The 15,593-nt window shown below is 32.9% G+C and overlaps 1 protein-coding gene across 2 annotated transcripts in view; it reads left to right on the forward strand.

The window, feature by feature from the left end:
* Positions 1-15,593, forward strand: part of milt (trafficking kinesin-binding protein milt) — a 137,251-nt gene that overhangs the window by 1,344 nt on the left and 120,314 nt on the right. The window contains exon 2 of one of the 2 annotated variants that reach the window (XM_089635034.1): positions 2,669-2,738. Coding sequence is in view for 1 of the 2 variants with exons in the window: in XM_089635031.1 (XP_089491157.1) it covers positions 8,524-8,688 (165 nt within the window). In the remaining variant the exon portion in view is untranslated. Of the gene's footprint in view, positions 1-2,668; positions 2,739-8,180; positions 8,689-15,593 lie in introns of those variants that run through there. The other variant, XM_089635031.1, reaches the window with a different exon arrangement.

Raw genomic sequence — 15,593 nt, forward strand, 5'->3', positions numbered from 1 at the left:
AATTGTTCACTTTTACTTCTAGTAATACACTTCAAACTTTAAGAAACTTCAAACTCCTATCCTCGATAATTTAGCAGATGTGACTTCCAGACTTCAGCTTTAGTGCAGATTTATTATAAGTGAGGAAGATTCAAAAGAGAAATTCTTAAAAAATATATATTATTATTTAAAAAAGATTGTTATCTCTACAACAAATCAAATATGATGCACCTAAGGAGGATTTCGGGGAACTGATTTATTTAAAAATATTTGACCTGCAATTAATAACATTGATAGTGCTTTCAAGGTAAAGTATAAAAATAATTAAATTAGGAAAATCAATCATGCAAGTGAACAATATTTAGTTATCAATATGAAAAAAAAACAATTTGGTTGATTAATACTATAATAAAATAGACATTACAGAACACGTTTATCTGTTTTTACAATACCACGTCAAAATCAGTTTATGGAAACATCTTGAAAAGGTTGTAACTTCAATTGCAGCGTGAAAAATACTTCTTTAAACACAACTTGATATTCATTGAAATCACCTAAACCCGAGATGGGTCCATTAATCATATATAGTTAGAATAGATGTTTTCTTTATTGTCTTACGTCTTACTTAAGTGATTGTTTTTATTACTGATGGACTTTAAGCATATGTATGGCAGTCCATTAGACAAAGACTATTAAAATAAAATGTAGACCATTCTTAACCTTGAAATGTATTAAGGATAAAAGATAATCACTCTGATAATATCTATTGTGCCATCTGTTTCGGTTTGTAGCTTCATAATTTTTGATAACTTTTATTTCTACTATAAAAGAAAATATCCTAGTGGGATAGACCTAGTAAACACTAACAATATCTTGATAACTGTGTATTATGGATACAGTTATTTTACCCTTACGGGTAAAACACTGAACCTCGCACAGCGATGGGCAAAACGATAGATTGGTAATTTAATTTAACTTTTATTTCTACTATAAAAGAAAATATCCTAGTGGGATAGACCTAGTAAACACTAACAATATCTTGATAACTGTGTATTATGGATACAGTTATTTTACCCTTATGGGTAAAACACTGAACCTCGCACAGCGATGGGCAAAACGATAGATTGGTAATTTAATTTAACTTTTATTTCTACTATAAAAGAAAATATCCTAGTGGGATAGACCTAGTAAACACTAACAATATCTTGATAACTGTGTATTATGGATACAGTTATTTTACCCTTATGGGTAAAACACTGAACCTCGCACAGCGATGGGCAAAACGATAGATTGGTAATTTAATTTAACTTTTATTTCTACTATAAAAGAAAATATCCTAGTGGGATAGACCTAGTAAACACTAACAATATCTTGATAACTGTGTATTATGGATACAGTTATTTTACCCTTATGGGTAAAACACTGAACCTCGCACAGCGATGGGCAAAATGATAGATTGGTAATGTCGGTGCATAATGACTTTTTGCCTCTTCAGTATGATGAAGTGTTTTTAAAAAATTTAAAAAGTATGTATATTAATCTCTGTGACCTCCAAGGTAAGTATGGTCCTGTATATTATCTGCCTGATAATATAAATGATTAATAATACATGTACATTCTAACGCTGCATCACATTCATTGGTCAAATGCATTGTACATATAGTTTTATATTAGTGATAATAGTTTGTCTAGACTATATATTATTAGATAGTGCATTGTAGAATATATTGTATATTTGTAGATTGCCCTTGAGGTAATTTATCACAAAAGTGGCGCAGTACAAACCATTCAAATATTATATTACAAAACCATTATTCATAACATACCATACTATTCCCAATGAATTTAAATAAGATTATTCTTGGAAAGGACAATCTTGAAAATATTTCTATTATTTATTTTTAATAAAAAGTGTTCTTAAATATAAACCATAGTTTGCAACAAAAAAATAGTACAATTTGATTCAAATTCAAAGAGAAACAATTAGAAAGGAATTTCTTAGTGTGAGTATAAAATAATATGAAATACAGGAAAAATTATAAGGTATTCAATGTATCATCCATGACATATTTAGATATTCTTTTAAGTGGATGCATGCCATTTAGGTTATGTAGAGAAGGGTTAGTCACACTTAGAATGTCTACATTTCATTCCGATTGAATATTTTGTACTTCCACTTCTTACAAAATTATTACCATACATATTGTTTTCATTCTTTGTTTATCTTTTGAGTGCGAAAGAAATTAACTTAATTATCAATAATCAATCATGTCATATCATATTTTTTGTGTGTCTTTCCATAGGTAATGGTTATGTGTCTTGATAATGTAATTTTTTCTTTAGCATGACAAAATCAGGATATCCAGAAATAGATTCTGTTGATAGAGTGACCGAGAGAATCTGTCATTATTAAAAACACACCGAGGACTGGTTGTTTCACGGAATTTGAACAATTCATGTTCAAAGTTGATTTGCAAGTTCGGTGAAGGTTCTATTTAAGTTTTATCGTTCTTGGCCAGTTGCTTTGCAAAACTGAAATCACGACAGAACTTAAACAGAACCTTCACAGAACTTGAAAATCATATTTGAAATTTTGATGAAATGTTCAAATTCTGTGAAACAACCTGTCCTAAATAATAATTATTTCATGGTTTCCCAATTTTTGTAACTCTAAATTTGTTTCTTGCAGATTTTTCCCAAATGAGCCGGAGATTAAAACATACTTCTGGAAAAGGCGGAGAACCCTATAAGCTTTAAACGTGAGTTCATTATTTTGACATTTGTATTTTAGAATTAATGAAATTCTTTCTTCATACTTCTATTATGATTTAATGGTTATGTACATAATGCTTTTAAAAATAATTTAAACCTCTTTTTCATTTTTTCCCACGATAAGCAAGAATAAGTCAGTATTTTCTTAATACAACATTAACTAACATGATTACAAGATAGCTCAATATATTGGGTAAATCATTACACCTAATAATAATGCAATAAATAGGTGGTGTAATATATACCTGCGCTTTGAATATGTTTCATAATGTGATGCTATATTATCGTAGTTACATATTCGATGCACAAGTTTATCATTACTCCACCTATTTGTATCACAGTCCTTGCAAATATTTTTTTATTGTGGTGCATTACGAGTTTCATGTTAACTAATTTTAAAATACCGTATTTGTGCGTCTTTTTGGAGTTTTTAAAAATATTTTCTATGTTAATCCGCACAAGAATCCCAACCGTCTGGGGCGAGTAGGATATGGCATACCCAATTGGGGTATGTTGTGAGGCTGAAGGTAGTGGGGAAAGGAAGGAGATGGGGGAGAGGAAGGTGGGGAAGTACTTATTCAGATCTGGTCACCAAACACGGTCAAAGCGAAACGTCTTACACCAGGGCGATACTGAGAGTATCTTCCACTCTGGAACTTGCCGCAAATATGCTATGTAATATTTAGTAAATTAGTCAATTTGAATTTTTTAATTTTATTTATTATTTTATGTTAAGTCTAGACCTGATTTAGATATTTTCCAACTTACTTTTCTCCTTTTCCTCCCCTTCCCCATTTCATTCCACCTAATAAGAAAAGAACAAATTATTAATTTTGGCATGACATAGTTCCATTGGCTGGGGGCAGTGTTGTGTTACATAAGCAATGTTTGTAAAGTTTATTGCCAATTCAAAAGTAAAAAACGATATCTTTATTATATCATTTCTTTCAGATCCATTATATGAGTATCTTTTCTTTACTATCTTTCCTAAATCTCCTTCGCATGTGAAGGTACGTGAATGTATTCAAACGCACACACACACACACCCTCTTTATCTAACAGATTTTGAGTTTCAAATATTTTTTCCGGTCACACTATAATCTTAATTAGAAATAATTTACAATCAAATATAACATAAGCAAACCTGAAAAAGGGGTTCGTAAGTAAAAGATATTACATTTGAGAGGGTGTTTACTCGTCTGAAACATTGTATTTTTCTCGACTTATTTATTTTCTTGACTCGCAAAAAAATATTCTGATGGCAAACTCCAAGTGCTGTTTTATTAATATTTCATCATATTTACAGAGGGCATTCAATTATTTTCTTAAATAATTATCATTAACCGACAAATAATTGAGAAAATTTGCCTCTGAAATAGTGAAAAGTCGAATATTTTATAATTTAAATCACAAATAAATCAAAGTAGCTCAAATTCATACTAGACATTTTGATTTAAAAAAAAATCATTATTTCCGGCCTCAAATCTAAAAAGTTTTATACGAAAATCGTGCCTTTCTGATTTCAATTATTTGTCATATAAAAATACTATTATATGCTCATAATATACACCGAGTAGAACAGAACTTGGGCTTTGCTTTAGTAAGGATTTTTTAGTATTTTTATAAGCCTAGAAAAGTATGTTCCATTCCTGTAAAGATCCTCTCAAGTGTATAATCTTTTATTTACGAACCCTTTTTCGGATTTTCTCTTGTTTTATGTTGGATTGTAAATTGAAAATGAAGATATTCAAAGTGTAACCGAAAAACAAAATAATATTTGTGCCTGAGTTTCACAAAATAAAATTAAAACATGCTTTTGAGCGATGTTTTCTTCTCGATCGCAGACACTGAATTTCGCCGTGCACCAACTGATTATATTTTCCTAATAGATAATGCGTTTATATATCTATAAAAATAGTATCTTCTACCACAAGTGATTTACCCGGCATTGCTAGTTTTTATTCGGAGAAATGATTTATTTAAATGCTATCACACAATAGGTTAAATAGAAACAGGCATCAATTATTGACAATTTTAACCTTATTTCCACAAGCACAAGGAATGCATAAAGAGTTTGGCGGTCTTTTACGAATCGCCTTATTAAGGCCCCGTAGTAAGCGTTCAAAGATGGCGTGAAAGAGAGATACGTTAATACGAATGTTAGAGGGAGCGCGCTAATATTAAAAAAAAAAACGATAATTGTTGAGCGAAAATCGTGAAAATATTTAATAAAACCCAACTCGTTTGAAATAGAGCAAAAATTCTCGTCAAATGCTTGAGTTGCATTTAAAGATACACTGTGAATTTTTTCATGCCTATAACATATTGAATAACAGAACTAAACGTGTTTTTAATAATTTTAGGAGTTTACTTTGCGATTATTTTCTATGGAGGGAATTTCATATAATTAGTGTTTCGGTATAACAAATGTATAGATATTATCCTAAAAACGTATATTTATTTTGGAACTTAAAACTTGAAGAGTTGACGAGAAATTTGTTATAAATCTGTAGAAATTGGGTATTCGGTGGCTGCGCGGCCTTTTTCATACAAAACTTAAATTTGGATTTGTTACCATTTTATTTTTTATCAAAAAGTATAGCAATAGGATATGTGCTATTTAATTTATTCGTGTTTTGAATGATGAAATATAGGCCATTAAGGATTTAGATTTTTCATGATTTTAGAGGCAACTTTGACAATTATTTGTGAGTTAACCCTTTCAAACCATAAGAAAAAAATATATGTGGAAATAAAAGTGCGGTGCTGAAAGGGTTAATAATAATTTTATTTTACCTAATAAGTAAATGTAAAATAAAATAAATGTTTAAAAAAGCTTTTTGATTATTTTAAATTTAAATTACAAATGACTAGTTTACCTTGGCATACAAATTTGTCGCTGATAAATTTAAAAAAATTACACCCAAAAAACGTTTTTTTAAGATATTTTATTTTTTTAATTTATATTGACACAGTAGGTTGGGCAAGATTATTTTTCATTAATTAGGTACTATTAGCCCACAAAAAAATGTTAATGTTGCCTCTAAAATCACGAAAAATCGGATTCTTTAATGGTGTACATTTCTCTAAATAGTATAAAATAATGTCACTATCCGCATCTGTATTTTTGTGCGCTTATGCTACGTATACATCCACAAACCGAACTGCCGAACTGAACCTCAACTTATGGGAAAGAAGCGAAGCAACCTCAAATGGCGTGAAACGCCGCTTGCAGTTGATTCGTTCCTTTCCCGTAATTCGTGGTATGGTTCGCGTTTCGGTTCGCAATTTTTTTTTTTTTATATGTATTCAGTTTTTTTTATTTGTACATTATTTTCTCTTACTTAGATCTTACAAAACTGATCAATCAGTTTAATTGTATAATTATATAATTGTGTAATAATATAATTGTATATACGTACCCTTAGATTTTGATAGGGTTTTCACTATCACTTAGAGAATTTCTTCCGGAAGGTTTATATTTTGTATATAAGATATATTTATAGAATGTAGAGAAAAATCGATGTTTTGAAATGAAGACCTGTACAAGACATTTGCTTTAACTTTTGATGAAAAAAAGAGTTTTTTGTTTTTAACTTGAATTATAAATTATTCGAAGACTTTTGTTAGAAACAAATTTATACGTAAATCACTGGATATTATTATGTCTGGATCAATTTAATTTAATGATGGTTTTGCGATAGTCAATGTATCGTATCCTCGAGTAATTGGAACGTCTCCAGATTATGAATGCACTTAGCTTCGATCGTAAAGCGAAACCGGAAAATCTGATCTGATCCGATCATTTAGCTGATCAACTAGTCCCGTTTAGTTTCTGAACTCCGTTACCTACCTACTACCTACCCATTACGATCCGGGAGAGATTCTTCGAAACCCCGCCTCTGGTAGCTACTTACTACAACTAGATTAAAAGTCAAACTGTTCATTCTGTCAACTGTTCATTAACGCTATTTTTACGAGAATTTTTCCAACCGGCTATGCTCGTAGCGAATTAGCTCAATTCAAGCTGTAAATGCCTCCATTCATAAAATGAATTATGACGACCGCAGACTTTTTGATTCGTGATGCTGTTTAGTCCAAAACGATTTTTTATTTATTTTTAAATAAGATTTTTTGTTTGAAGATTTTCAGAAAATTTCAGGTTGTCCGTGCGCATCACCGATCTTCTGAAAATCTTCATACAAAAAAACGAATTTTCCAAAAAAAGAGAAAACGTTTTCGGCTACAACAACATCAATAATGCCCTTTTTTATATTAGCACTCTAGTACACCCAAAAGTCACGAGCCGCCACTAGATGCAGCCATTGTTGATTTCTATGGATGCACCACATTCATTTTATTGGTTTTCTGACCGTATTGGAAATATTTTATTATTATATTTTATGTTATATTCATAAGGTATAAAATAAATTAAGTATCCACACTTTAACGATATTCACACAAGTACAATAAAAAAAATATATAAAGAAAGGAAAATATGATTTAAGTACGACCGACCGACAGTAGTTAACAGATCATTTCAATTTCAAAATGCGTTATAAATGTTGAGTGTTATTTTAATACATAATATTATTGCATTATTCAATACATTCTGATAAAATTTGAAAATTATAATATTACCAATAGATTAACTATCTACAACATTACCCAAAAAAAATCCTCCAAAATCATCCGAAAGACTAGATTTTTTTTTTATAAAATACCTATGTGTTTAATACTGCCATGCTCTCCTCTGAGTATGATTTGAGATTTTCACGGCCAAAAGTATTATCGTGATATATTTTTGGGGCATTATGCCGTTTTATGCTTCCTCCTTCTTTAGCCAAAGTTTCGGACAGCGTTACAGTGTCCATCATCAGGTCAGATGTGACAACGACGAGACAAAAAATAAATCAGGATACTGCTCTCCTTTTTCTTTTCTTGACTATGTATAAATTAATAATTTTGAACAACTGTATTGATATCTATTAGTGTTTAAATATATAATGTTATAGCGGCTAAAGGCATATCGATGATAACTCCTTGGTAACCTCTCCCTCTTTCTCATAACTGACGCATGGATCAAAAAGAGAGGTCATAACGGAGCTGTCAGCATCACGACCATAATGACGCTCGTTTTGACACGTTATATTAGCTGGACCCACCTATATACATTCGAAAGTATAATTTTTAAACCTCCTCCTATATATTTTATATAGTCACCAACTCTATTACAGTACACACTTATAAAATCAATATCGCGCCGTACGGACCCACATTTAGATATCCATATATATTTTTATCTGGGTATTTTTCGTATCTCGCGGGTACGCGGTAATTCGTTCACAGGTGTGCTAGAGTGGGCCTGTGTGAGTGCACCTGAGTTTGGCCAGACTGTCATTGACTTATTGTCTGTTCGCACTGCATCTCCCATTCCACTTCCCGTCTCGGGTTCTTAATCTCGCATGTAGCCAAATCCTCGCTGAAACCTTTCGGGATAAATAATATTGATCTAAAGTGTGTTAACCATCGAAGTTAGTGGAGAAGTTTTTTTACGGTGAATAAAAACGCAACGAAAAGAGGCTTCGCTGTTGTGAATCAGTTTGTTTGAAACTTAAGTTTTATTTTGAAGTTTTTTGCATCGTCTGGACCACATACGCCCACTGAACTCGGTGACGCTCCAGCCGCCTTTTCCGTTACATGTTTCGTGGTATGAACCGCCCATATCACACAGTTCTATTGTTTTATCGGGAGCTTACTTAGAAGCCTGACATGTTCGCTAGAAGTGTGACGGAGGGGAGGAAGTACGCCTTCAGGTACGTGAGTCGGACTAAGGAGAAGGGAATCGGAACTGATGAAAATCCAACACCCATATTCCAGCAGTTGAAAAGATCCTCTTCATTCTCCTCCTTGGCAAAACCTGACGTCAACATTCTTGTAAGTTTGATCCTAAACATGCATCGCTCTATTTCATAATAATAAACATAGTTTATCACGCACGTCAGCCATTGTCCCAAGATGCTATGCAAATATACCACGTGTGATTGGTCAGCTGATTGTCGGATCGGTCCCAATAAGCCGAATCTAGCATTGTTTTCTCTCGATAAGATAATTTCTACTTATCAATGAAGATTCATTTGTTTTCCTCAATTTTTGGTTATCTTCAAAACTCACGTACTCACAGCACTGTAATAATTATATGTATTGTTTCTGCCTATAAGTATGTAGTTAGTTTTAAACTCTTTAAATGAAGTTTTCGCCAGCAATTCTATTAACTGAAAATTGCAAAGCGCCCTTCGAGTTTAGAGCGTATTGTTATGCATATCTTATCGCTGGGATAATGATTTTATTTGTTATCTGATAGCTCATCTTTCTCGAAAACCTTATGTTAAAAATGTTATCACGAGAACTGCGAGTGTAGGTATAGCATTTTTAGCTTTTAAAAATATCAATATTTAATGTACATATATAACCCATGATGATTCTCCGTCCCTAAACGCGAGTTATTCTCAACTATCTGTAACCCCGCCACGCGTTGCTGTGTCTCTGTCTGTCTGAGCAGAGAGAAAAACAATAGCGCGTGTTGCTTAGATAGCTCTATTTAAATAAAAGCATGCTTGTCCAACAGATTATGCTGTTTAAAAAAAACATGATTTTACACAGGTGACATCATAGACATATTATGTCTGTGGGTGACATCTATATAATATAGGTATATAAAAACACACACGTACTCTAATGCAACATTGTGACGAAATTTCAAAGCAATCATTGAAGAACTTTCGGAGATTTGAGATTTTAAACAAACTAACATTTACATTATTATTTTTCGGAATAACTTATTGAGTAAAACCTCAAATTATAATATTTAAATATTTAAACAACTATTTGGCAACTATCTTTATATTTAAATATAAAGATAGTTGCCAATAAAAATGTGCGGTGAAAAAATGAAGACAACTTTGGTAGTTCTTATTCGAAGTATGATACAGTTAAAAGTGACCGAATAGGATAGGGTCCCATTAGCGCAGTTGGTAGAGCATTGTCCCGGAAAGACAAGGGTCCTGGGTTCGAGTCCCAGATGTGACCGTTTCCTTTTCTGATTTTTCTGTTTCAGATTTGCGTTTAAGAATCACTAATATTGTCTTCAATATTTTAACATTTACATTTTTATTTATATAGAAGATAGAAGATTAGGGAAGTATTAACTAACATAAAATTATTTTTTAGCATATTTGATTGATATGTATGTGTGAAGTTAATTAACAGCATTTTATTGTTTGTAAGCAGATTATATTTAATTTTTTCAAGAAAGTAATTAAATTAATATCTTTGAACTTTTCCGATAGTATTTCTCTGGTTCTGCCGCAGTATAAAGAGCGATAAGCCATTTTTCTCAAATTACTTTGTTATCTTTGACGTGAATACCCACTGCACTCACCGTGAAGGTGACAAACAGAGATATCACTGCATTGTAAAAATTGCAAAGTGTTTTGACCGAATTAACACTTCTTTTAAAGGAGTTGTCAAGGTCTTATAATTACCATAATAAGTAATATGAACATTATATTATCAAATATCTGTAAGAATGACGCTGCAGTCATTGTGTATTTCACCCCAACTGTAAGACAGTTGTCGCAAACTATCAGGGAACAATCTGATACATAAATTAATTTACTATCTAATTGAAACGTATTAAATATGTCTATGTGTATAACTCAGGATTTAGTGATCAAACAAGGTTAGGTTAGTTACATATTAAGATTCTTTTACAGGGTATCCGGGCGTAAAGTGCGCTAACTTTAGAAGGTGATCGAAATTCCAATGTTTATTTTCCCTTACAAAAATATTTTTCTATGTAAAAATATATTTATTTTCCCACACAAACAATTCAACTTTTTTAACCTAAAACTTCATTAAAACATTTTATTTTTGAAAAAAGTTATTTATCCTTTTTACTTCTAAAATCTTGTAGAATCACCCCCGAAGTTAGCGTACTTTACCCTGGACACCCTGTATATTTTGGTATTCTTTTCGCATGAAGGCATTGGTCTGCGCAATGTTTATAACCCATTCCCATATCCCGATAGTTAGCAACAACTTTTCGAGTGCGGTTAAAACACCTATGTACCATAGCTGCTTACACTAAGTGCCTGGTTGTTATTATGTACATATTTCGTCACAAAGCAACGCGCTGATAAATACCACAGTGATTAAAAATCAGATATAATCAGGTCGCATGGAATCATCAAAAACCCCTCATTAATCATTAATATTTATTCGCAAATTATTTCCATACAAACCTGCAATGCGATCACAACCTTTGGCGGTACTATCGCGTCGTGATAAAAGTCACGTACGTACCTTAGCGAAAACGAAACGGGACAGATTTTGCCATACTTGGCCACAGCATTATGTACATTATTATCTTGGTTATTTGAATAGCATAGAGAATGTTTCGGCCTCCGTGACCAATATCCTTTAGAAAGTTGGCGACACGGTACTGCCTAGCTTCAGGTCATCTAGGCTTTGTCTATGATCTCTGCTGTACCGCAAGTACTTGTGTTCACGCTAAACGGAATCTCCCGAGTAAATCTCGTGCTCATGACATTTTCATAATCATGTCTATTTTATCGCCTTCCAGTACGTAAGCTCTGGGGATTAATGCTACATTATTGTCTATTAGTTTAGTTATTGGCATTTATCTTGAAATATCCTATGCCTGTTCATTATAAAATTCAACAATTAATTAATACGACATTTACACATTGGTAATCTGAATCGCTTCTTTTATAATAATATCGGCATGTGCACGACGTTGTTCAGGATTTAGATGTTTCCAAATTTCATTACAAAAACTTGCCAAATTGAATTCGGAATGTGCAGGTGACTAACACCTTGGAAAAATGTAACTTAGAAGACAGCAATAGATATGTAGCAATGTTTTTAAAGATGCGAAAGGAAGTGGTATGCCCTGACCCGAAATCGGAAACGTTATAAAGACAGGAAGGAATTTAGACTCGGCAATGGGTCGGGTAGAGCAAAGCTAAACAAAAAAATATGTTTAGTTTGTTTTAGACGGTATTCCTGTTAAAAATGGGACTGCAGGCCTTTGACGAATGAATTGACAGATTTCCTGACAAACTATCAGTAAAACACGAATGTGTTATGCGGATTTTGGAACAAATGTTCATAAAAATTCTAAAATTGTCGCATTTCGTCATTATATAACTAACTAACCATCACGCCGTTTCCCCGCAGGGGTAGGCAGAGAGGACGGACCGCCAAACAACTCGGTCTTTGCACGCACTTCTTGCCTCATTCACATTCATACATCGTCTCATACATACTCTTCTATTATTCTGACTCTTGACATGGCCCGACTCGAGTATCTGATTCTCTTGATGGTGCCATGTCTTCCTCGGGCGTCCCCGACTTCTGCTACCATTCGCATTTGCATCATATATCCTCCTTACACTCCTATCTTCGCTCATTCGCTCTACATGCCAAAACAATCTAACCGTCCCTTTCGTAATCTTACACGTTACGCTTACATCAGCCTTGCACTCTTTGCGGATCTCCACATTCCTCACACGATCAAACATGGTTTTACCACACATACGCCTCAGGGATCTCATTTCAACAGCATTTAATCTACTTTCATCCTTTCTTTGCCAGTTCCATGCCTCACTTCCATACATCAAGGTAGGTCATTATATATATATCAGGAAAAGCGCTGCTGCACGAATACGTGTTCCGATATATTCAGAATGGACTAATAGAAATAGGATGTAACCTATAAGCTATATTTTTAAATACCACGTTTTCGATTTCTATTAATTAACTTAATTTATTTTTATCACCAGAAGCACATCTTTGCGCAGCTGGTTTGTGTAAGTTTAATGTAATTCTTGTTCAGGCGAATGCTATTTGCATAAGCACCTATTTCATTAATTTCGTCGTGATTTCATTCTTTACTGACCACGAGTCGCACGCGTCATTGCTACTTTACCGCCATTATTGGTTAATTCAGACAAGGTCAACCTTTATTATTTTTTTAATATAAGATGATATAACGCATCCATTATAAAAAGCGGAAATAAAATTTCCTGACACCACCTACTAACTGTGATTTATCGTTAACCCTTCCGCACCGGGGGGGTAATACACATCCCCTAGTAATACCGAGTTTTGTGAGATATTTAAGTTGTATTTTACATCTCATAATCTATAATTTAGGTAATCATAAAAAAACTATTCAGTTATCAATCCGCAAAAAAATATTATTCCGTTTCTATTTTTTTTAAGGTATTAATTAATATCTATCCATTTCCGACGACAATACTCCACCCTCCTCCCCGGGATTACTATTATTATTATTATTACGGGACTCGTACACACACACGCACTCACACACGCATTTTCATGAAATTGGATGAAATTATATTTTAAAATTTACTGCAGTTAGTATACGAAATATATGTCGGTACTATCCAATTAGAATTTGGCTTAGCGGTGTTGACTCCAGTCCCAGGGGAGGAAGGTTCAATCCTCAGTCAAACCAATTTTTTCCCTCTTTTTTCTCTGAAATTGGCTACGAGCCAGCCCATGAGATGGCACAACTAGGTTGAAAATAATAGGTGTATTATAGTATAAAAAAAACTTTGTTTTTATCGGTTGATTTTTAGTTATCATTTGTGTATGATGATAACTTTAGATATTGTGTTGTGAGTTATAACCACAGACATAGGAATTAATAGACGAGAAGATAAAGGCGAGGGGTAAAATCAACTGTTGAAGAACGAAGGGAGTGAAGATGACTGTGATTCGTCAATAAATCAATCTGACAGTAAATAGGCATCTCGCATTATAATATCACCATTTACTTCTTAAAAGTAAAATCTGCTTTGAATGAATAGACATTTTTACATGGGAGCGCAAATTACTCGCCACGTTATGAACAAATTTGCGAAGTCCAAATTCGGCAAAGTAAGGCAGCTTCTATATTCAGAGTCGTAGTTAGTTTCAGAGTATTTAGTTAAGACACTTTAAAAATGTTCATAATTTACTTCCCAGCAACCAACCAGCTTTGTGTTTCGCGTCCAGACGTTTCTCGATGTGATAGTAACAACTGATTCATATTATACGATGTGAATATGCTTAAAATAAAATAAAATAATGCTTATATATGGAATGTAATACGACAATTGGGTTTATTCTCTTTTTTCGCATCTATTTTTACCAGTTTTCATAGTACAAGTAAACATTTTGCCGTGTTATTTCGTAAAATGAACCGATGATGCCTCGACCATAGTTCGCACAAGAATGATGACGTCACGTTTTCAAATATCACTTGAGGCCGTACGCGAGCCCAGCCGGCTCAATGGAACCGGTATGGGGAGTGGGGATAATACGCTTTTAATCACTTAGGGCAGGTCTACCTAATATTCATATGTCTATGGTTATAACCTAATTATTAATATACTTTTTTTAATAAATGTAATGTTAACCTGTAAATGTTCCTAATGAAATACCTAAATTAGTAAAAATGATGAAGACACATTTTCCGCTGGTTGCCCGTGACTGGATGAATTCGACACCAAATTACTCCCTCGAAGTTCTAAACGCAGGACGGTAATATGCTTAGAAGCTTTTATGTTTTCACTGTTTATATTTGTCTGGTTGGATACATAATAGTATTATTTATATTTGTATGCTTGGGAACTCTTCAATATGTAGTATATTCGTACATACTCGCAATATTAGAAAATAGGGGATAGGAGGAACAAGGATAAGGAGAAGGGAAAAGAAACGTTCAGAAATTCAGATCAGGTTATTAAACAAAGTTCTGGTAATTTTAAACAGACTAATACAATACTTAGATTATCTCCCACTCTTGGACGGGTGGACAAATAACCCTTTTTTAAGAGGAAGCTACAAGCCAAAAATGTGTATATTCTTGGTATACCTTATATCGTAGGTAATGGGCATTAAAAATCGCCTGACAAACGGACTCTAGAAACGTCCGATTTCAAGCAAAAACTTGGTTTTTATTTATTTTGTAAATAATTTTATAAGAAAGCAAAAAGTTAATCAAGTAAAACTGTCACAGATAATCTTAGCTATAATAGTGTATTTTTTTTAAAGTTGTTTCCTTTATGCGTTCAATCATTTCTATTGAAAAAAATAATTTTTTAGTAGTTTGCATTTATATTTTACATTGAGTAATTTATTTTTTATTTGTATTATACTCAAGGAAAGCGATAGGAAAACCTTCAATTTATCTAAAGCATATTTTTTGGTATTCATAACGTACACCAATTCGTTATAAAAATTAATCAAAATAGTAATTTGGCATTAAGCTTCGTCTTAAAGTATGCTTCGACGGTTTTTGAATACTTATGGACGCAGTGTCAAATATATTACTACTATGCCACAGAGCTCATCATGCTTTTAGATAAATTGAGTTTTTGGTTTGGCAATAAATTTTATGTTGATTCTAAGAAACATTTCAAACCGATAACGGGGAGTGGAAAAATTATTTTAATTTCTGGTTAATTTGAAAACTTATTTTGTTTGATTGATTAACAAAGACCTTGTGCTGCAATAGTTTATCGTTTTACGTAAAACAACCCATCTTGCATGCCAACTAATGAAAGTGAAAACACCACAACTGCTATATAGTATGCAATGGAGTTGTTTTTTGCATCCCCGTGTCGATTGGCCATCAGATACAAGGAACGGACACGGTTTATGACTTGGCTGGCTGAAATTTTGCAAATACGTATGGAATATTATTGTTTCCGCTTTTCAGGGTACCCGTGGAGAAAGTCACCATCGTG

Source organism: Hesperophylax consimilis, chromosome 8, assembly GCF_061612785.1.
Source record: "Hesperophylax consimilis isolate HC1 chromosome 8, BYU_Hcon_1.0, whole genome shotgun sequence".
Lineage (NCBI taxonomy): Eukaryota > Metazoa > Arthropoda > Insecta > Trichoptera > Limnephilidae > Hesperophylax > Hesperophylax consimilis.